At 44.9% G+C, this 22,952-nt stretch overlaps 1 protein-coding gene across 1 annotated transcript in view; it reads left to right on the top strand.

Moving 5' to 3' along the window:
• The window catches only part of LRP1 (LDL receptor related protein 1), a 386,504-nt gene that overhangs the window by 309,950 nt on the left and 53,602 nt on the right, over positions 1-22,952 (top strand). Inside the window, 14 exon segments of the mRNA XM_055003348.1 lie at positions 2,573-2,762; positions 4,069-4,273; positions 6,565-6,757; positions 7,900-8,025; positions 9,059-9,187; positions 9,425-9,544; positions 12,267-12,380; positions 13,647-13,796; positions 14,703-14,828; positions 15,134-15,250; positions 16,185-16,313; positions 18,699-18,821; positions 19,982-20,122; positions 21,089-21,276. Of these exon segments, the coding sequence (XP_054859323.1) occupies positions 2,573-2,762; positions 4,069-4,273; positions 6,565-6,757; positions 7,900-8,025; positions 9,059-9,187; positions 9,425-9,544; positions 12,267-12,380; positions 13,647-13,796; positions 14,703-14,828; positions 15,134-15,250; positions 16,185-16,313; positions 18,699-18,821; positions 19,982-20,122; positions 21,089-21,276 (2,051 nt within the window).

Here is a 22,952-nt window from a genome sequence, read left to right as displayed (position 1 = left end):
GATATCTTGCATATCTGTCAGGGGCAGTGTTTGGAAATCAATGCTGACATTCCTCTAAGGGTCAGATATAGATATGAATCATTACACTTAGATCATTGGTACATCTAGCTCAGAACTGTTTACTGTGAATGGTTGCTGCTCTTGAGGGTCTCACGTAGACAGGTTTCCCAGCATCTGTTTCTTGAAATGCTGGAGGGAGGGGGTTAACCTGGGATCAGAGATGGGCATGAACCGGGAAAATGACGGTTTGTTGCGGTTCGTAGTTCACCGCATTTCACAAACCACAAACCAGCATGAAGTTGCCTGGTTCACGAACTGTTCCGGGGCAGCAGAAGGTCTGGAGAAAGCCCATCCCCCCTGTTGCCTAGGAAACTGATTGATCAGCGCCAGGCTGTCTGCAGTGACGAACCAAAAAACAAACCAAATGAACAGACCTAAAAATTGTCGTGGCTTGTCAGAAGTGCCCTCCAATGAACCGCTGGTTCACGAACCAAAAAATGGCTGGATTTGTGACAAACTTTGGTTCGTATTTCAGTTCTTGCCCGCCTCTACCTGGGACTTTACACATATATAAGCCGTATGCTGTACCCCTGTCGTATGGCCTCTCTCTGTTATCTCCTTGGGGGAACTTTTGACAGTGGAGTGAATGCTGCGGCTGGAGAAAATAGCAAAGAGGGCCATCCTCTCTCTTTAGTAAATGATTTAAGTGTAGGACAGAGCCTCGGTGGCTTTGAATCAGGGAAGCAAGAGGGGTCCTCATAGCAAGGAATGAATTGGACCCATCTAGACTAGAGTTTATAACTCCTTGTTAGCTATACTTTAAGAGACCTCATGCTTGGAAGCCTGAGTCTTTCCCACTGCCTGAATATTTAGAATTAGTTGCAACTGTGTTTCATTGATCTTTTTACTCATTAGCTGGATATATTACACCATTAGTCTTGCTCAGATGCTGACCTCCACAGAAGACTCCTGCTGCCGGCTAAATGAATACTTTCTTGGAACTCCACAACCTTCAGAGTATGGAATAAAGTTTTCTCAAGAGACCCATTAAGTTTCTAGAGGAGACATGAACAACTTCCGGACCCGTCCATGTAGCAAAATAGTAGCTTTTTAGATAATGGCATTTTGCTGTCATACATTTAAAACACCTGCTAATCTGTCACACAGAATGTAAACTCATTTGCAATTTTTGCATAAAGGGTCACGGTAAATGTCCTACTTTGGGTATCTGAGCATTCCTCCCAGGTAGAAATGGGCACGAACTGAAATACAAACCAAAGTTCATGATGAACCGGACCAGTTTGTGGTTCGTGAACCAGCAGTTTGTCAGAGCCCATTTCTGACAAACTGCCACAAACTTTAGGTTGGTATGTTTGGTTCGTTTTGTGGTTCGTCACTACAGACAGCCTGGCACCGATCAATCAGTTTCCTACGCAACAGGGGATGGATTTCCCGCGGACCTTCTGCTGACCCGAAAGTGGCCTTCTACTGGCCCAGAATTGACCTTCTGCTGACCTGGAAGTTACAATTTGCTGACATGGATGTGATGTTTTCACGAACCAAACGAACTGGTTTGCGAACCGGGGCAGGTTCGTGAAAGTTTGTGGTTTGTGAAATGCGACGAACCATGAACTGAAAGGTTCGTTTTTTTCCTGTTCATGCCCATCTCTACTCCCAAGCAATCGGTGTAGACTCATGCATCCTCTTTTGTCTTTGGATCCTCCTGATCTTCTAAATAACTTGATATAGCCCTAGCTAGATGCAGCAGATATATGAGGGAGGTGTGTCTTTCAGTGCAAGCAGCATGGTTGAAACCTCCAAAGAACAGCAGGTAGATAGTTTGGAGTGATGCTGGAGAGCTTATTGGGATGTGAATGAGTTGGAGAGGAGCTTTGGCCAGATCAGGATGAGGGCAAAATAAATAGGACAGGTAGGGAGCGGTCAGCACAATGAGGTGTTGAAGGCTTTACTAGACTGTATCGCTTTAAGCTATAAATAAGAGGTTCCATACTTGAAATGTTCTCCCTGACCAACCTCTCACCCCCCCCCAACAAAAACTAGTTGCTTTCAGAACACTCGCACGAGAGGGAGGATTGTTCAGTCTATCCTTCCTCACATGCTGTTTTCCTAGGCACAGAAATCTGAAGCCTGAAGTGGTACAACCTAGGGTAAATTTTCCTGATTATATAAGTGGCGCTAAAGGAAGGTTTTAGGAAGGACTTCTGATCAGATCATCAGGCTCAAAGAGGGAGTAGAGTGGTACAGAGCGAGAGCAAGCACGAGAAGAAAAAACGAGCCAGCTGCAAGGTCAAACGAAGCACTTGCAAGAACTAATAATATTCAACCTCTTCTTGCTTCTTTTTATTGGGGGGGTGGAATTGGGAGGGTGGAGTCAAAGAGACCGTAACAGTCAAATTAGTTTTAAACCTTGAGGAACTGGTCATCTGCAGAGCAAGGTTGGAGGGCCGAAGCCTTGACATCAGGGGTTATCATGTCCACTTCCGGTTGCTGTGGTCCTATACGGAAGGGACGATTTTGTTGGAAGTCTCACCACTATCTCTACTTTCAACAGATGTCGGCTCAGTCGAGGGCCTGGCCTACCACCGAGGCTGGGATACTTTGTACTGGACAAGCTACACCACGTCCACCATTACCCGGCATACTGTGAATCAGACCCGTCCTGGAGCTTTCGAGAGGGAAACAGTCATCACCATGTCTGGGGACGACCATCCTCGAGCCTTTGTGCTGGATGAGTGCCAGAAGTAAGTTCCAGTTTACCTTGGGCCACTCAAAAGCAAGTCTTCCGTATTATTGAGGACTGTGGGAGGCCAATTATTTGTATTTATGTATCTGTTTATATCTTGGATGGCCCATGCTAGCCCTGTCTCATCAGATCTCAGAAACTAAACAGGGTCAGCGTGGGTTAATATCTGGATGGGAGGACCACCAGAAATGTCCAGGGTCTCCATGCAGAGGCAGGCAAGGGCAAACCACCTCTGCTCAACTCTTGCCCATAAGTTGGCTGCAACTTGACAGCACCTTACACACTCATTTATACCTATGCCCCATTTAGTGGTCAGCCCCTGATGGTTTCGGTAGCAACGTGCAACAATTAAACAATGGAGAGATATCTAAAGCAGAGATGAAAAACACATCTACAGAGTAATTAACCAAGGCGAGATTTTTTAAAGAAAACCACCAAAATAATCTGAAAGATCTGGGATAGGTTCCTGAAACTTGCAGAGGAGACAGCTTGGCTCCCAAAGAGCAAGACTCGGGTCCTGTAACACCTGAAAGACCAACTAGATTTCTGGGGTATGAGCTTTCGAAAGTCAAAGCTCCCTCCTTCAGATACCTAAAGAAGTTATCTGGAAAAGGGAGCTTTTTTAAAAAAAAAAATACTTTTTTAAATAGAGTTAAAAGCCCAATAGAAAGGGCAAAGAAATAAAAGAGATAGTAAAAGAAGCATACAAAAAAGAAAAAGAAACAAATTAAAAATGAAGGGGAACCAATGATACATACGTCATTTCCATTTTTCTCTACGACACTTCTCTTGTTTTAGCGAACCTCATACTTTAAATTTTGCTCCCCCAAATGTCCTTTTCCACTACCACCTCCCTTCTATTTATTTTCCCCCCAGATTTATCTTCTTAAAAATCAAAACCACAAATCATCAAATCTCTATTCCTCATTTCACGCAGCAAGTCAATAAGGGGTTTCCAGTTAGCCCAAAAGATAATGTTTTATCTCTGATCAAAGCTGTAAGCTTGGCCGTCTCTACTAAGGGGGCTTTGACTCTTGAGAGCTCATACTTTGGAAATCTAGTTGGTCTTTAAAGTGCTACTGGACCCAAATTTTGCTCTTCTACTGTAGAACAACCTGGCTGCACACCTGAAGCTAGGTTCTTGAGCACTCTTGCCGCATGGCTTTTGATAAACTTTGCCGTAACTCTTCTCAGCCATTACTGACCATACTGAGATAAGGAGATCGGGGAAGAGCTCTAATTCAAAGCCTACTTAGTATATTTGCACCTTCCGTCAGTTGTCTTTCCTCCCCACTTTCCTTTAGCCTGATGTTCTGGACCAACTGGAACGAGCAGCACCCAAGCATCATGCGGGCCTCGCTCTCAGGTGCCAACATGATTACCATCATTGATAAAGACATTCGCACACCCAATGGCCTGGCTATTGATCACAAAGCAGAGAAGATCTATTTCTCCGATGCCACGCTGGACAAGATCGAGCGCTGTGAATACGATGGTTCCCAACGACAAGTAAGTCTTGCCGTCAGAAGGGCTCGCTCTTAGAAAAGTCTGGGAACGGAAGGGACTAAAGCCAACTATTGAAACATTAGTCAGGTCTTGCACTTGGTATGGAACACAGCATTGGTCACTATTTATTTATTTACATCTTGTTTATCTCCCCAATGGGGACTCAAAGCTGGGTTCTCCCCTTCTCTGCTTTATCTTCACAACCACCCTGTGAGATAGGTTATGCCAGGTTAGCAGCCCAAGATCATCGAGCGAGCTTCTACGGTCAAGTGGGGATTCTAACCAGAGTGTCTCAGGGCCAAACTACAAGTGACGCCTGACACTAGTTGGACACTTGTCAGCTTCCCTCAAGTTTTGATGGGAAATGTAGGCAGCTTGGCGGAATGTTGGACAAGTGACAGTTGAAAAGTCCGTTGGACAGCAGTTGGAGAGCCAAGCTGCAAGACCAGGACGCCTACATTTCCCATCAAGGGAAGCTGACAAGTGTCCAACCTGTGTCATTCGTCACTTGTAGCTTGGCCCTCAGATTCTAGTTCAACACAGTAAAAAGTCCAGTAGCACCTTTAAGACTAACCAACTTTATTGCAGCATAAGCTTTCAAGAACCACAGCTCTCTTCAGCAGATGAAGAGAGCTGTGGATCTCGAAAGTTTATGCTGCAATAAAGTTGGTTAGTCTTAAAGGTGCTACTGGACTCTTTACTATTTTGCAGCTACAGACTAACATGGCTAACTCCTCTGGATCTAGTCCAACACACTAGCGACTGCACCACTCGGAGAAGTGACAAGGAGTATAAAGAATTTGTTAATAATTGGAAACTTGTATATAGAGGGTTTTATTTCTCTTTCCTGATTTACTTTAGCTGGAGACATTCAGTGGTTTTCCAGAAAGTTGAAGGTTGTTTAAAAGAGGAATCGCTGTTTGTTGCTCCGGAAAACAGATGATGTAGGCTTTGGTTTTGTTTCAAAAAAGCTCAGTTTTCTCAGAGGCAATTGTAGGACAAAGCAATTCTGTGTCGTGAAAAAAGCCGCCTCTTTTCTAAACCATTTGCAGCTGTCTTTAAGAAAAAAGATCATCTATCTCTAGCCTTTAAAACAGAATTTTCAGTGACTTTATCAAACAGCATAAGCAAGCACTTGTGTGTGTCCGCTGCCACAACAATGGAACATCTTTGTTTGGCAAGACGCACAATCATGAATAAAGGAAAGCTCTCTACGGAGCTGACACATTCGAAGCTGGAGCCAAGGAATCCAGCCATTTCCCCCATCTCTGCACAAAACTGGAAGTGTATTAAAAACGATTGTCTCTTTCCAGCCTTTGTTCAGCCGTTGGCGTTTTAATGTCCGGGCATTTGCTTCTCAACAGAATAAAAAGAGGCTGTATCTTAGAACAAATACCAGCTCTTTGCCGAGGGGGGTAAAACACCACAGTGTGTCAATAACAAGTGGTGGTGAGCCAGCTATCTGTATCACCTGGCTAAATGGTGCAGAGTATCTTGCCACATTATCACAACTCTCCTCCACCAATTTGGCAGGGAGATAGAGGCTTAAAAAGCAGTTCCATGACCACCACAGGAGGTTATCACCTGGTATGAGGACATCTGTAGTAATAACAATAACAACAACAACAACAACAACATTCGATTTATATACTGCCCTTCAGGACAACTTAATGCCCACTCTGAGCGGTTTACAAAGTATGTCATTATTATCCCCACAACAAAACACCCTGTGAGGTGGGTGGGGCTGAGGGCCAAGCTACAAGTGACGAATGACACTTGAACGACAAGTGTATTTCTCCCTGTTCACTTGCCCTCCACTCAATCCACTTGCCGTTCAAGTGTCATTTGTCACTTGTAGCTTGGCCCTGAGAGAGCTCCTAGAAGCTGTGACTAGCCCAAGGTCACCCAGCTGGTTTCAAGTGGAGGAGTGGGGAATCAAACACGGCTCTCCATAGTAGAGTTCCGCACTCCTAACCACTACACCAAACTGGCTTTCAGATTGTACTGTCTACGGTGGTCCATTTCATTCTGGTTGCACCATAAAAATGGATATCCTCCTTGACTGTGCAATAAGAAAACACTTGTTGGACTCCAGGAAAGGTGTTGGCAAGCACCACTCTTTGGCCCTTGAACTAGACTGTGCAAAGAGTAATGTCATTGGATTAGTGACAATATTGAACATACCCATTCCTGTGAAAGCCCTAAAGTTCTGTGTACTGGCAGCCTTGGTATCGTGCCAGCAGTCCTAGTGGTTGCTCTCTGTTCCTCACTAACATTATGGTGATACCCAACAGGTCATCCTGAAGACAGAGCCAGTGCACCCTTTTGGGCTTGCGGTCTACGGGGACTACATCTTCTGGACGGACTGGGTGCGTCGGGCTGTGCAGCGCGCCAACAAATACGTGGGCTCCGACATGAAGCATCTGCGCATTGACATCCCCCAGCAACCCATGGGCATTATCGCCGTGGCCAATGACACCAATAGCTGTAAGGAAAACCTTTTGTTTGAGGGAGGCACGGTATGAGCGATCCTTGGTAATCATTCTGCAACATGGGTAGGATGCTGTTCACTCACTTATCTTCCAGTTGGCCTGTGATCCTTGCAGGCTCTTGAACATCCTATTCTAGAATTTACAGGCAAATGGTTTTCTCTTGCTGGTCTTCCCAAGTGCGTTTGTAGCAGCTGAGCAGTTCATCGTCATGTCTTCTGTGCAGTCCCACAAAGGAACTGCACATGTGCAGGCCAGCGGCTGGCCTGTGCATGCGCAGTTCCCACATGTGCCTGCACAGAAGAACACTCGATGAACAACAGTAGGTGCAACCCTGTTTTCATCTTCGTGTCTTCTGTACAGTCTCATATGGGAACTGCGCATGCGCAGGTTAGCCGCTAGCCTGCCCATGTGCAATTCCCATGTGTGCCTGCACAGAGGAACATTCGATGAACAACAGTTACAGGTAGGTGCAACCCTGTTGTACAGCTTGCTCTGCAGTCCCTGGAACCTTCCAGTTCATAAGCCGAACAGATCCACACTCCTTGAAATATATTGCAGAGCATATCCCGCATCCAGACCCGCTCACGTGAAATGGTTTAGATGTAAACACGTTTTACCTCCTAGGCTTCTATAGAGGGGAGTAAAGAGGATCAGGTCAGCAGACATTTCTTTAACAAGGATGCTGTATCATTATTGACTTTGCTAGAGAATCTTATCTGCAACTATAAATTCTGTCGTCTGCTTTTTGTTGTATAAGGAAGTATTTCCATCATGTCCTGGACTATGGGGAAGTAAGAAGGAGGGAGGGAGTGACCAGCCCTAGGAGCTCAGCTGCAACACAGCTTGCTCCCATCTACTGATTAGATCCATCTACTCTGTACATTGTCTCAGGGGGTTGCATGTGGATGGGAAACTGATAAACAGACGATGGAGAGATGGTGGGTCATACTTTGGTCGCCGTCCTGTGCACATTGACTTGGGAAAAGAATTGCGTTGAATTCAGTGGACTTTGTTTATGAGAAAAGATATATAAGGATTGGGTTTTAACTTGGTTCTTTTCAGGCTGTTACCCGTGTGTCCCCTAACACTAATATCTGCACCTCTTTTTCTGTCCTGCTTTGACTCTCTACTGCCCAGGCGAACTGTCTCTCTGCAGAGTGAACAATGGCGGCTGCCAGGACCTGTGCCTCCCCACCCCCAAAGGCCAAGTGATCTGCTCTTGCCGTGGTGAAAGAACCCTTCAAGAAGATCTTAGCTGCAGAGGTGAGTCCTTGCAAGGATGCAGTCAGATATCTTAATATGTATATAGAGAAAAGGAGCCCCGTGGCGCAGAGTGGTAAGCTGCAGTACTGCAGTCCAAGCTCTGCTTACGACCTGAGTTCGATCTTGGCGGAAGCCGGGTTCAGGTAGCCAGCTCAAGGTTGACTCAGCCTTCCATCCTTCCGAGGTCGGTAAAATGAGTACCCAGTTTTGTGGGGGTAAAGTGTAGATGACTGGGGAAGGCAATGGCAAACCACCCCGTAAAAAGTCTGCCAAGAAAACGTTGCAATGTGACGTCCCCCCATGAGTCAGTAATGACTCGGTGCTTACCTTTACCTTTATATAGAGAAATATGTAGCAAGTATGCACATACTGGACAAAGGTATGAGTGTCTATGCTGTGCAGAGTTGGAAGCTGTTGCTTCTATGTTTTTTTTTAAAAGAATTTTATTAAAGAAAATAAAATAAAGTAAGAGCATAGTATAAAAGTTATACAGATTCTAAATTAGACACTAAGTTAAAATTATACAATTGTATACAACCAATAAGCATATAAATAATACGGTTATAATAGATTTGAAAATAAAACAAGCAATACATTTAAGTTTCCTTACCCTGATAAACAAAACATTACATGTTTGTTTTCTCTAAGCCTAAATTTCTCCTTCTCTCTCCTTCCCTCTCTCCCTCTAAGCTTCTGGGTCAATTAGTTTAGCCTAAATAATTGAAGAAAACCTTCCATTTTTTCTAGAACTCGGTTATTGGTCTATTTTGTAAGTAGGTAGTCAATTTGGCTATTGAAGCATATTCACGAATCTTATGTCTCCACTCTGAGAGACCAGGACAGGCATCGTTTTTCCTGCAAATAGTACTCCATGCATTCCACCTGTAGGAGCTTGATACTCGCTCCTTCTGAGCACCAGCTACAATCAGAGGAATAGGTGGGAATGGGAGCATGCCGAAGCCATGACTGGTGAACCAGAAGCCTCTGTCTAAGATGGCATGTCTACACTCAGTCCTATTCTTCCTCCTTTTAGCTTCCAACTCCACCTGTAACGTGCACACCGAGTTTGAGTGTGGGAATGGGGACTGCATTGACTTCAGCCGAACCTGCGATGGCGTGGCCCAATGCAAGGACAAGTCGGATGAGAAGCAATCCTACTGCAGTAAGGTTCCCACTCCCGCTCCTCTGTCCCTTTTCACCTCCCTCTGTTAGCCGGCTCCTCCCACAGCTGACTTTGGCTTTTAGCTCTGCAATTGGGATAGTCATTTCTCTTGGGTTATTTGGAGTCTAAATGTGGGGGCGATCCATGTAAGCGTCTTCAGAGATACCCTGCTAGAAATATGTTTATTTCCACCCCTCCTTTCTCTCACACAACCCGCCTTCCCGCTTTGTGTTGCAGACAACCGCAAGTGTAAGAAGGGCTACTTCCATTGCATCAACAAGCGTTGTGTGGCCAACAGGTTCTTGTGCAATGGTGCAGACGACTGTGGGGACAACTCGGACGAAGTGCCTTGTAACAGTTAAGCACGTGGAACTAGGAGGACTTTTGGAAGGGAGGGCTGCTGTTGCTCTAATTTTGTTCTTAGGCTGCGGCAATATTTTCGGGGCTTGCCACGGTTGCACAAAGCATTCCTTTGCACAAACACAGGCCTTGCTGTGCTGCATCTGTGCAGCCTGTTGGAATGGGAGCCTTTAAATCCCCTGTTATTATCACCATGCCTGATACTTGTGCAGAATAGATGTAAATATGATGCTCGACCCCAAGCCAGGGTGCCTGCTGCATGCAACAGGCAGAGGTCCACTCCATGCATATCACTTCCCCATGGCTGGTTCCTTAACCTAGATGAGCAACTCCAGTGCGAAACTATGGTTGCACATGAAATGCTTAACCATTGCTGTTACAGACCTTTTTTTTTCAAATTGGGGTTTTACATCCCGTTTAGAAACCAATCTTTAGCTATGATTTATTGATTTGGACATTAGTGTTTCACCACGGCTGAAGAAATAAAACCATAACGACATTGTATGTCTTTCCAGGGCCTCTAGAAAGAGCCAGAGAACTAAGTACTGCTGGCTGTTAATGATTTACTTAAGTGGCTTTCTCCATTTCTGCCCTGCCTTTCCACTCAGTCAAACCCAGGGCTTTTTTTTCTGGAAAAAGAGGTGGTGAAACTCTCAAGAGGAAAATGAGGGAGAAACACATGGAAGAAAAGTGTTGCTGCTTTCAAATGCCCTACTGCTTTTTTTTCAGCTGATGGGGGATCCCCCTCCCATCAGCTGAAAAGCTGCGGGCTTTGAAAGCAACATTTTCCTTGCCACTTTCAAGCGGCAAGAAAAGTGTTGCTCTTTGCCCAGAGCTAAAGAGCTGGACGCCTTGGGCTGCACACAGGAGGAAATAGGATTAGGGGGTGGGGCCACTGGACATGTGATTACTTTCAAGAGGTGCCGGAACTCTGTTCCACTGCGTTCCCACTGGAAAAAAGCCCTCGTCACACCACAAGGCAACTTACAGAAACAAAATATCACAGTTAAAATGATGCCCATAGCCAGAACCTCAATTGACAAAGAAACATAACTGATTGACTCTTTCAGAATAATATAAAAACACAGAACAGTCAACAGGACTCTTAAAAGAAACAAAGCCATAGCCTGGTTCTGGAAAACCAAGGAGGGCTCCATGGAGATCCCAATGCTTTACAGGGAAGGGCATTCGCCAATTAAGGTGCTGCCATAGACAGCTTCTAATGGATGTTTCTTACGGGTCCTGGGAGGCTGAAAACACCACCAATGCCCCTGTTCTCTGCTCAGCACCTCCATCTCTTTCCCTTTTCCCTTCGTGGTACCAAAAGAACCTGGATAGTATCTGCTGCTGCCAGGAAATCAGAGAGTATCTTCCAATGGACAGATTTGCTCCACCTGGTTGCTGCAATCTCCTGTTTCATTCCTCTGAGTTAGAGCAGAGAAAATTTATCACACATTTGCAAATTTAGCTGTTGTGCTCAAGGGATGGCACAGCAACCTTACCTTCTGCCTTTCCCAGTTATCATTCTTTTGATAGCTAGACTCAGGGCTCATTTTGAGCGGGAATGTGCAGGAACGCAGTTCTGGTAGTTCTCCCAAAAGGTCACATGTCAGGTGTCCCCGCCCACCTGATTTTTGGCCATTTGGGGCCTGTTTTGGCCTGGATTGGGGCTGAAATGGCCCAATTCAGGGCCCTGGATCGGGTCCTGAAACAGCCAGGATCAGGCCTCTGACAAGTGGTGGATCACTCTCCCGCTCAGCAGCAGCCCTCTCCTGACCATTTTGGGCCCCTTTTTGGCCATTTTCAGCCCCTTTTTGCCATTTTGGGCCCAATTTCAGCCCTGAATGTCCAGGCTTGGGTCCAAAACAGCCAGGATAGGTGATGTCAGGGGTGGGGCCTATGCAAATCGGTTATGCTAATGACAAACTTCGGGTGATTGTCAAGGGGGCATGGCATATGCAAATGAGTTGTGCTAATGAGTTATGCTAATGAGTTCCTGCAGCTCTTTTTCTACGAAATGACCCCTGGCTGGACTGAATATGCATAGTATTCAGTAAAAAAAAAAAAGAACAAGATTTGAGTCCAGTAGCACCTTAAAAACTAAAGATTTCAAGAGTCAAAGCTCCATGGTTGTTGTGGGTTTTCCGGGCTGTATTGCCGTGGTCTTGGCATTGTAGTTCCTGACGTTTCGCCAGCAGCTGTGGCTGGCATCTTCAGAGGTGTAGCACCAAAAGACGGAGATCTGACTGAGAGATCTCCGTCTTTTGGTGCTACACCTCTGAAGATGCCAGCCACAGCTGCTGGCGAAACGTCAGGAACTACAATGCCAAGACCACGGCAATACAGCCCGGAAAACCCACAACAACCATCGTTCTCCGGCCGTGAAAGCCTTCGACAATAGTCAAAGCTCCCTTTGTTATATCAGCTCTCTCTTTATTATTACAGCACTTAGCCAGTACGTTAACCATAAAATTTAAGATTATATCAGCTCAAAAGGTTATATCCTGGAAATCTTGTTGATCTTTAAGGTGCTCTTGGACTTGAATCTTGCTCTCCTCCTGCAAACCGACATAACTAGCTATCCCCTTGCAAAATAAAAAGTGCATAAAGGGTCTGTTCTGCAGAGATATCAACTTTCTCTTCGAGCCAGGCCTCACCTGAAGATCTTCACACCTGGCGATTCTGCTTTAAGCCTCACTGTGCTGTCCGTTTCTTCCAGAGACAACCTGTGCTGTTACGGAGTTCCGTTGCCGGGATGGGACCTGTATTGGCAACTCAAGCCGCTGCAACCAACACATTGACTGCGAGGATGCATCCGATGAGATGAACTGCAGTGAGTGTTACCCGGGCGTGGAGAACAGCTTAACAGCTGGACTTCCCTCCCTCCTGCACTTGGTTTCTTATTTCGGTCTTTCCCATCCTGGCACTTTTTGCTTCTGGATTTGATTGACCAGAGCCAATCCAGTCTCTTCAAGCCTCAAGCAATGGGGCTACATCAATTCCAGAGCCTGCCAAACCAATCCCTGAAGGTACCTCCTTGTGACAGTGTAATGGACTCTTATCCGCTCCTTACTAAAGATCCTACTATCTCAAAAGAAAGATTTATCTTTGACTCTTTAAAAAAAAAATATTACAGCAAACAAGCAAAGGTTCACATAAAGAAACAAAAACATAAAAACAAACAAATAAACAAGAACATAGAGGGAGACAAACCATTTAAACATTTTACAGATTTTTTTTTCTTAGTAAATCTTTGACTTTTGGATAGCTTTCAGCAATTAGTAAGGCCTGTAAAACAGGACTGTTCTTTGAACAATTTCTGCTTATCATTACATTATTTATATAGGATCCTTTTTGCAATGCTTTTTTGCATCAAAGTACACCGACACCTTTCTAGAGTTTATTTCTTTTATTGAAATTACACTCTACTTTTTTAATGAAGCAAGATATCAAAATATACTTTGTATATGTACTTTTCTTCTTATTTGCTATGGCTGTGTTGAAGCAATAAAGTATTGATCAAAATATAAATCCTACAAGAACAGAACACAAAAAGGCAATAAGTATTAGGTTTGCTGACATTTCCTAATTAACTCTGTTTAAAACAATCAAAGTTAGAAAAGTGTTGCGGGTGCGGCTGCTGCCGCTTTCCCCAAAGCTTCCCAAAGCAATCCAAATCACTTCGGAAAGCTTTGCTTTGGGATTCCCGAATCAGCTCAGTAATGCTGGGGCTGATTCGGGAATCCTGAATCTTTCCAAACCTGGCCTGATTCAGTTTAAAAACCTGAATCAGAAACCCGAAGCTCGCATCCCTACTTACAAAGACATTTTTTGCCTACCTGTAATTCTTGGGCCTCAGCAAGAAAATGTACGTGCATCGTTCTGAGTATGACAATGAAGGGCCTCCAATTTGAACCTAGTAGGAAACAAAAATGTTCTGGGTTATCCAAAGCAAGCACTTGCTAAAAATTCTGTAACCATACCATGAGCTGAATTCTGAAAATGGAATGAATTTGATGCGCATCCGTATGTTCTTCTGTAGATTTCATGCTGCGCATGTGTATGATTGTCCGCACTTTTATTTCTTCCCTTTGTGCAGCTGCCACTGACTGCAGCAATTTCTTCAAGCTGGGAGTCAAAAGTACCACCTTCCTGAAGTGTGAGCACACATCCATGTGCTATGCTCCGTCCTGGGTGTGTGATGGCAGTAATGACTGTGGGGACTACTCAGATGAGCAGAATTGCCCAGGTGAGAACACCTCATGCCTGACACCAGACTCTGTGACCATCAGATGCCTGATAGGTGTTTGACCCTGGTGGGTAGGAGTGGACTTCAGCTTGGAAAGGGAAACCCTTCAATTTCAAGAGGACCTCGCCTCTTGTTGACCTCTTCTGATCTTTCCCTTCCTACCCTGGAGCCTTGGCTCAGTGGTAGAGACTCTGCTTGGCATCCAGAAGGGCCCAGGTTCGATCCCCAGCATCTCTATATAAAAAATGGGATCAGGTAGCTTGATGCAAAGGACCTCTGACCTGAGATCCTGGACAGCCACTGCTGGTTTGAGTAGACTGTACTAATCTTGATGGAACAATGGTGTGATTCAGTAGCCCTTTTTCCTGCACTTGAACTCAGTGTTGCAGTCCGTGGATGCAAGATTCATCAATCTTACTCCTCTCCATTACAGAATCCTTTCCCGCCCCGTGAGCACATGCCTAAAATGGCTCTGTGGATCCTAGCCAAAATCTCTTTTCCCTTGTCCAGTTGTTGACAATAGCACATGGACGCCAGTACCATACGGTTCCTGGCAGTGTCCCTCTGTCACGCTCCTCTGCTGCTTTCTGTTGCTTCCTCTTCCTCCCACCCCTTCCTCATGTCCCTGGGTCTTTATTTAAATTTGTAGCACATTTTTATTGCACCTTTCCTCCAAGAACTCTGGATGACGTATACAGTTCTTCCCATCTCCTTAGTTTGAGCTTAGGCTGGGAATCAGTGGCCCAAGGTCCCACTGCTTTGTGGCGAACAAGGATTTGAATCCAAGTGTCCTCAGGTCTGCGTGAACCACTGCATCACACTGGCTCTCTGTTACTCCTGCTAATTTTTCCTCTGTTTCTTCTTCCTCTGTTTCTTCTTCCTCTGTCCATCCCCCCCCCCCCCCAGGTATCGAGAGAAAATCAAAGTGCCCGGCCAACTACTTTACCTGCCCAAGTGGGAGATGTATCCCCATGACCTGGACATGCGATAAGGAGAATGACTGTGAAAACGGCGAGGACGAAACACACTGTAGTAAGTGCGGTGCCCGCACCAGGCTTATGAGGGCCTATCACTTCCTCTAGTTAACTCACAATGAAATTCTAAGCAGAGTTACTCCAGTCTAAGTCCATTGATTTCAGTGGGCTTAGACTGGAGTAACTCTGCTTAGGATTTCACTGTTAATGTCTTTCTTTTTTCTGCAGAAATGATGTTTCTTGGACTACTTTCATTAAAGTAGTCCAACCCCATTGGGATTGGGTTGTTTTGTTTCCAGGATGGAGGCAAGCATTTTGTTTTATTATTCAGCAATGACACTTTTCTAATTTCTTTCTCCCAAGATAAGTTCTGCTTCCCGGTGAAGTTTGAATGCAACAATCACCGTTGCATCTCCAAGTTGTGGGTGTGTGACGGTGCAGATGACTGTGGGGATGGCTCGGATGAAGACCACCGTTGCAGTAAGTTGCTGCCTCTGACTTGGGAAGGAGACAAAGAATGAACTTAGGGGGTTCAGGCAGTGTCCAGGGCAGAACAGCATACAGGTTTGAAACATATAAAACAGAAAGGTACCAAAATGCCCTTATGTATTTAATTTTATTTTTATTGACTTCATTTATAGCTTATCTTTCTCATGGAGGATCAGGTCAGATTACAACTTTTTAAAAAAATGTTCAATCAGGCAACGAGGATCTCCAATAAACAATGCAGTCAGACTAGGATTGCTAGAACGAGAAAAAAGCACGAGTAACAAACTAAGTTAATAAAAACCGAAGACTCGGTCAGTTTCACCTCCCCTTCTGGGAGGCGAAGAGGAAATAAAGAAATCCTCTGAGGAGCGATCTTTGCTGGCTCTGTAGAGAGGGGAAATTAACAAAGCGGTCCGATCTCTTTTAGAACTCAGCTTCCTGGCTAACATTGCGAATCTCTTCACGTAAGGGTCCTCGTGTAATTCATCTCTTGTAGTTTAGCTCTAAGCCATCTTCTAGAACTAAGGTCAGGTCATCTTAGGGCAGGTTCTCAAACTACCAATTCCATAACACTCTTAATATATGGGAATATATTGAAATTATCATTTCTTATCACTGCTTTCGTCAGTTCTACAAAGGAAGTGGGTTTCGCTCTATAAGGGGAAGCAAATAGAATTTCTGGGTTTTATTTATTTACTTCAAGAATTTCTATCCCACCTGCTGGCCTATAAAGGGTTTGAGTTCTGATTGCAGCTCTAGAAAAGCAAGGACAGTAAGGCCTTGGAAATATGGAGACAGTAGAGAGGGCAAGAACTAATCCTTTGTCCCAGGATAAACTTTCCCCCCCCTTTCTCTCTCTCTCTGGGAGACTGGCCAATGCTCTCTCTATCTGTCCTTTCTAGACTGATATCTTTTTCTCTTCCAGAACATACCACCTGTGCTGCAGGTTCCTTCCAGTGCCCAAACACCTATGTGTGTGTGCCAGAACGCTGGCTCTGTGATGGAGACAAAGATTGCGCTGATGGGTCTGATGAAAGCTTGGCAGCTGGTTGCTGTGAGTTGCTTCTTCCCTGTGCGGAGGCTCTGGTGGTAGGGAGTAGAGATGGTGGGGAGTAGAGATGGCACGAACTGAAATATGAACCAGAATTCATCACGAACCAGGCCGGTTCATGGTTCACAAACTGGCGGTTCGTTAGAGCGCATTTTCCATGAACCGCAACCAATCTTAGGCCAGTTCGCTTAGTTCGTTTTTCAGTTCGTCACTGCAGACAGCCTGGCGCCTATCAATCTGTTTCCTAGGCAATGAATGGGGAGGGAATTCCACTGACCTTGGGAACACCCTCGGAATGCCCCCAGAAGTGACGTTTTCACGAACCAAATGAACTGGTTTGCGAACCGGACAAAGTTTGTGGCAGTTTGTGGCGTGAAATGTGACTAACCACAAACCATGCGGTTCAGTTTTTTTCCAGTTCGTGCCCACCTGTAGTGGGGAGATCTGTAATTGAGTCTACCATGTGAAGCAGCTGTGGGTAGGGAGGGGAGAGCAAATTGAATCAGGGCCATACTCCTGAGAGTGGTGTACCCCCCTGCCCCAGTTATTTTTTCTGACTAAAATGCACTTCCCGGAAACTGCTGTTTCCCCCATGAGACAGCTTCAGAGATGCAATTTAAATCAGAAAAATAGCACAAAAGGTAAGCTAAAACCCCTCTTCAAGGAGCACAAAACAACACCACTGCTCAGCTCAAAGTGGAAACAGAAACACCAAATGCCCCTTTTACAGCTCCAGTTTCCGACTTGACTTCCTCTTCTACTCTTCCATAACATCTTTTTAAAGGAAAAAAACCTCCACAATTCACAGATTTCCTACTATCTTTTGTAGCCTGCAGAGGCAGACTTTGCATCCCCCCCTTACCCTTCAATGAACAGTCCTCAACACTGGGTTCGGAACAATTACCCAGCGCTGAATATTGTCCATCATAGAGAAAGGTGAAAAAGATTTCACTGATAAAGTACGAAGCCTTCCCATGACATGGTGGGTGACCAGTCCTCTTGTAATGAGCTGTTTCAAACAAGCTGTTACGAGTTCCCATTCATGTAAAAGGTCAAACTACATAAGATCTAGTTGGCCACACTGGGAGAGTCAAGGCATATACATTTTTCACATGTTAAATATTTCCCCCCCCCCCCCATGGATTTTGGCATATTGATCAAGGGTATGAACTTTAATGGAGTCCTACACGGCTTGCAGCTTCCCTAGCTGAATACAGCTCAGTAGCCCAATATGCATGTCTGCCAGGCACTTGTCAACCACCCTATTTCTGCAGTCCTAGCCAGGCATGTTTTTTGCCTTGAAAACCCTATGGGGTCACCGTAGGTTGGCTAAGACGTGGGATTTTCTACCACCACCAAGCAGTAATATGTGACTTGTAGGCTGTGTTGAGCTTGGTGGGCCATGAATATCTAGAATGACATGCTTAGTAAATTTCTGCTTTCTAACTAATCACAGAGTTGGAAGGGGCCATACAGACCTTCTAGTCCAACCCCCTGCCCAGTGCAGTATGAGCCTAAAGCATCCCTGACAAATATTCATCCAGCCCCTTCTTGAAAACTGTCAGTGAAGGGGAGCTCACCACCTCCCTAGGCAGCTGATTCCACCTTTGAACTACTCTGACTGTGAAAAAGTTTTTCCTAACATTCAGCCAGTACCTTTCTGCATGTAATTTAAGCCCGTTGCTTCAAGTCCTATCCTCTGCTGCCAAATGGAACAGTTCCTTGCCCTCCTCCAAATGACAGCCTTTCAAATATTTAAGGAGAGCCATCATGTCCCCCCTCAATCTCCTCTTCTCCAAACTAAGCATTCCCAAGGCCCTCAGCCTTTCCTCGTAGGGCTCAGTCTCCTCTCCAGACCCCTGATCATCCTCATCACTCTCTTCTGCACCCTCTAATACTAAAGTATCCCAAGAATGTTGGGATATACTTCAAGTGTACTTCCTTTCTAAAGAGATATATACAAGTTTCCTATTTTCAGGATTTTCTAGATATCAAAAGATTCCACAAAGTGGACATATAGCAAGTTTCAGACAACGGCATAGTCATCCAAACCATGTTGAGACCCTTGAATGTCAGCCCAGCACATCCTTATAGATATAAGGCATTTTGTTCCCATTCCCACAGTCTGTTCCACAAGAAAAGATTCCATGTTTGATCTCACTGTGGGGCAGTTGCCAAAATTAGCACACGGCGGAAAGAAGGAAGCAGCCATACAAATTTACTTACAATTTCCCTCTGTGTTAAAGAATGGGTGGTATCTTCAGGGATGAGAAGAGTTCATTGTAATTGCTTTAAATCGAACAAATTAGCTTTATGCTGCTGCATAGAACTGAGTTGTTGAAAAGGGGCAAAGAAGAGATAACTACAGCTGTGGTAATCTGATTCCAGTGTACAACAACACATGCGATGAGCGGGAATTCATGTGCAACAACCGGCAGTGCATCCCCAAACATTTTGTTTGCGACCACGATAATGACTGCGGCGATAATTCCGACGAGTCCCCGGAATGCGGTGAGTGCAGGTGTCATGTATGCATGCCCGCATGCGTGCCATTAATGTGTTTTGCATCTTGTGCTGATCATAAATGTTTGCTGAAGTTGTATTTTGTACACTGGATTGATCCTTTGAGAGTGTGTAAACGGCTAACATGAAATGTGCTGAGCCAAGCGGGGTTGTCCGCAAGTGGGGTTGTTATCTGTTAAAAGTGTTTCATTTCTGCAGTAAGTGTCCTTGGATGCAAGCTGAGGGCAGTGAGCAATGTATCTTTTTCTCAGAGACTGAGATGATTTCGTTCTGTACTGTGTCTAGCCTAAACGAATCAGTTCCCATGTAACTCTTTGGGGTTCTCGCGGCAGAATGTCAATGGACCCAAAGGGCGGGAAGTTTCCCTATAATTAGCACTGCTCATTTTTGAGTAGTCACTTCTGCCAATTGCTACCTTCATGTGAACGCCTTGAACTGTATGGATCGCTAATAAAAGTTACTTCAACCAGTGCACCAGAGTGCTGGCTGTGAGGGACATGGGGATCCAGTTGCCAAGGACTGACAGCAGGGCTAGAGTTAGAGCTTGGATTTGAGAGGAGGTTCTGGGAAGTCAATATTTCCAAGTTTGGATTTCCAAATCGGAAACGTTCTATTTTAGTGGGTTTTTTTCAGAAAACGCAGTGTAAATATTTGCCTCCCCAGCACTGCTAAAAACATTCACTGCCATTTCAGTAAACAATAACAAAGACAATTTCGCAGATAGTCTTGGCTTTTTTAAAAGTCATATTATTGAACGACAAGCTAATTTTTTTTTTACTATCTCTTGATGAAACTGATTTCCTTTGAAGAAGAATCCTGAAAAGACATTCCAGATCTCCTCTTTTTTGGTTGTTGTGGGTTTTCCGGGCTGTATTGCCGTGGTCTTGGCATTGTAGTTCCTGACGTTTCACCAGCAGCTGTGGCTGGCATCTTCAGAGGTGTAGCACCAAAAGACAGAGATCTCTCACACACTGGAAAACCCCGGAAAACCCACAACAACCATCGTTCTCCGGCCGTGAAAGCCTTCGACAATACTCCTCTTTTTTGTTAGTTAACAAGCCTAATACCATTACTTCTTTCATTCTGCCATCTATTCTATGATGGTTTGACCTTTCCTGTACACCACCTTCCTTTTTTTCCCCCTTCAGAGTACCCCACATGTGGCCCCAATGAGTTCCGCTGTGCCAATGGCCGGTGCCTGAGCCACAAGCAGTGGGAGTGCGACGGAGAGTTTGACTGCCACGACCACTCGGACGAGGCACCCAAGAATCCTCGCTGCTCTAGTACAGGTAAGTGCCACGATGCAGAGCGTGAATTGGTGAGTTTGTACAACTGCTTGTGTTACACATGGGGAATAAGTGGGGTTTTTTGTTGGTGAGGGTGAAATGAATGTGGATGTTAACTTGGAAATGCCTTCAACTAGTCAATCAAATAACACTGCTCCTAAGGAGTTTTGTCAGCATCACATGGAATCTGACAGAAGTCTAAGAATGCAAACATGCACGTGTTTTTTAAGTAAATAAAAGTGTGATACCAGAAATGCTGAAGTATGAACAATTAGGCACATCCACTTTTGGTTTTACGTTGTCAAGGATGGAGGTAGGACTGGAGCCTGCAGAATAGGAGGTAGGACTGGGGCCTGCAAAAAATCCCAGTCTGCAGGCGGCAGAAATTTGGATTTTGTAGAATCTTCATAACATAAGTTGAGCAGCATTTGCTCTCACTACATTATGTTTCTATTTACATAACACCATATCTTGCATTGCTTAACATGTCACGTTCAACATTTATGCCTTGTTTCAGATTTGTGCACTCTTAGTCCTGTTCTGTGCTTTATTAGCTGTCTCCTCGTTCTATTGATTGCATTGACTTGCATTATGTAATCCGCCTTGGGTCTCGCTGACAAAGGTGTACTATAAATAATATAAATAAATAACTGTGATGCACAGTGTCAATTGGCAAGTGTCGAGAGTGTTGTGCAATTTGAGCTTTGGTGGTGGAGTGAGTGAGGGGAGGGGCTTAGAGCTGCAATCCTGAATGCCCTAAATGACCCCTCCTTGAGTGCATTTAGGATTACAGTTCTGAACCATCAGTGAGTTCAATAGGACCTTTATTCTGCACAGACACTATTAGAATAGTGCCTTAGGCCAACCATACATAGTTGGGAATTTCAAGGGGGAATCCGAGCTGAAAAGGTCCCTGCCCAGAGTTTCTTCCGGGCGTATCTGTGGTGTGACTCTTCCTTGTCATTCCAGAGAGCAAGTGCAACAACACCTCTTTCCTGTGTCACAACGGGAACTGCATCTCCGAGCATCTGCTCTGCGACAACAACAACGACTGTGTCGATGGCTCCGATGAGCTCAACTGCTTCATCAATGAGTGCCTCAATAAGAAGCTCAGTGGCTGCTCCCAGGAATGCGAGGACCTCAAAATCGGCTACAAGGTTGGGCCTGGTAGTTTCTCCTCAACTGGGGGAGGGGGCACTTATCCTCAGGCTAATCCTGAGCAAGTGTTGCACAGTGATTAGAGTGTCTAACAGAGGGCCAAGCTACAAGTGACGAATGACACAGGTTGGACACTTGTCAGCTTCCCTCAAGTTTTGATGGGAAATGTAGGCATCCTGGTCTTGCAGCTTGGCTCTCCGACGGCTGCCCAACAGACTTTTCAACTGTCACTTGTCCAACATTCCGCCAAGCTGCCTACATTTCCCGCCAAAACTTGAGGGAAGCTGACACGTGTCCAACCTGTGTCAGGCATCACTTGTAGTTTGGCCCTAAGATCCGGGAAATTCCATTTGAAATCCCCGTTCTGTCATGGAAGCTTGCTGGGTGACTTTGGGCCAATTGCACACACTCAGCCTAACCTACCTCACAGGGTTGCTAGGAGGATAAAATGGAGGAGAGGAGAAAGATGTAAGCTATTTTGGGACTCCATTGGGGAGAAAGACTGGGTATAAATGAAGTAAATAAATAAATCCAGCTGAGCCAAAGAGGTCTGGGGCTGTGAGGGGTTTCCCATGATTTATTTGGATTTTTCTATGGAGCCTTTTCCACTCACCCTAAGTGACTAGCATAATAGTAAAAATTCTGACATCATCAATAACACTACTACATAAAAAAAAACAGTGATCGGATCACTCCACTGCATACTGAGATTAAAGGACAGTCTGCAAATGCTTTTATAGATAACTATTTATGGAGACCTGATTGGTCCAGGTTTGTTATCCCATACGCTAAAGAAACAAAGGGCAGGTCTCATACAACTAGAAAACCAAGAGGACACAAGGTCCTAAGAGACCTGAGTTAATTATGAAAATTTTTGTAAATTTTTAATTTTTTAAAGTGCAAGTGCAAAGAGGGTAAACATAATCATCAAACATCCAATACAAACCAAAGAATCTCATATATCTACTCATTATAATACATAAATACCCCAACCAGTCAGTTTGGGGTACTTATGTATTATGTATCCCGTACAGCTCCTCTCCCCTTGAACTGCTGTCATGATGTCACAGTTGCCCTCAGTTGCCAAGAATGTGCAACTATCAGGACAGCCCCACCATTAAGCTAGGTGAACTGGACCTTTCTCATATGCCTGATTTGGGGAACATCATTACATGGCCCCAAGCTGCCAATTGTTCCATTTGTGAATATAACTTCTTAGCTATTGTGGGAGAAACTATTTAAGGAAGGAGTGATAGAACGCACATGCTCCTTATGCATTGGGCCCCAGATTCAATCCTGAGGGTTCTAAGTTAAAAAGGATCTAGGAAAAGCCTTTGCTTTAAACTTGGGAGAGCTGCTACTAGTCTAGGTAGACCAATGAATGGGTTGACTCGATAGAAGGTAACTTCATCTGTTCAAGGCACATCAAGGGCAGAGAAACATATATCCCAGAATATACAGTAGCACTACAGCAGGAGTATAGGAAGTTATCTTACGGATATATACTCCGTATAGGATGCATATAACACCGGTTCCACAGCAGCGGCACTCACTCCCTGTGGAGCTCTGGATCAGATTCAAGGTTTTGAACCTATACATCCCTGAGCGGACTGGAACCAGCATATCTGCGGGACCGCCTCTCCCCATATGTTCCCCAGAGGTTGCTTCAATCAGC

The sequence above is a fragment of the Eublepharis macularius genome, chromosome 19 (assembly GCF_028583425.1).
Source record: "Eublepharis macularius isolate TG4126 chromosome 19, MPM_Emac_v1.0, whole genome shotgun sequence".
Taxonomy (NCBI): Eukaryota; Metazoa; Chordata; class Lepidosauria; order Squamata; family Eublepharidae; genus Eublepharis; species Eublepharis macularius.
This window is presented reverse-complemented; position numbering and strand designations above follow the sequence as displayed.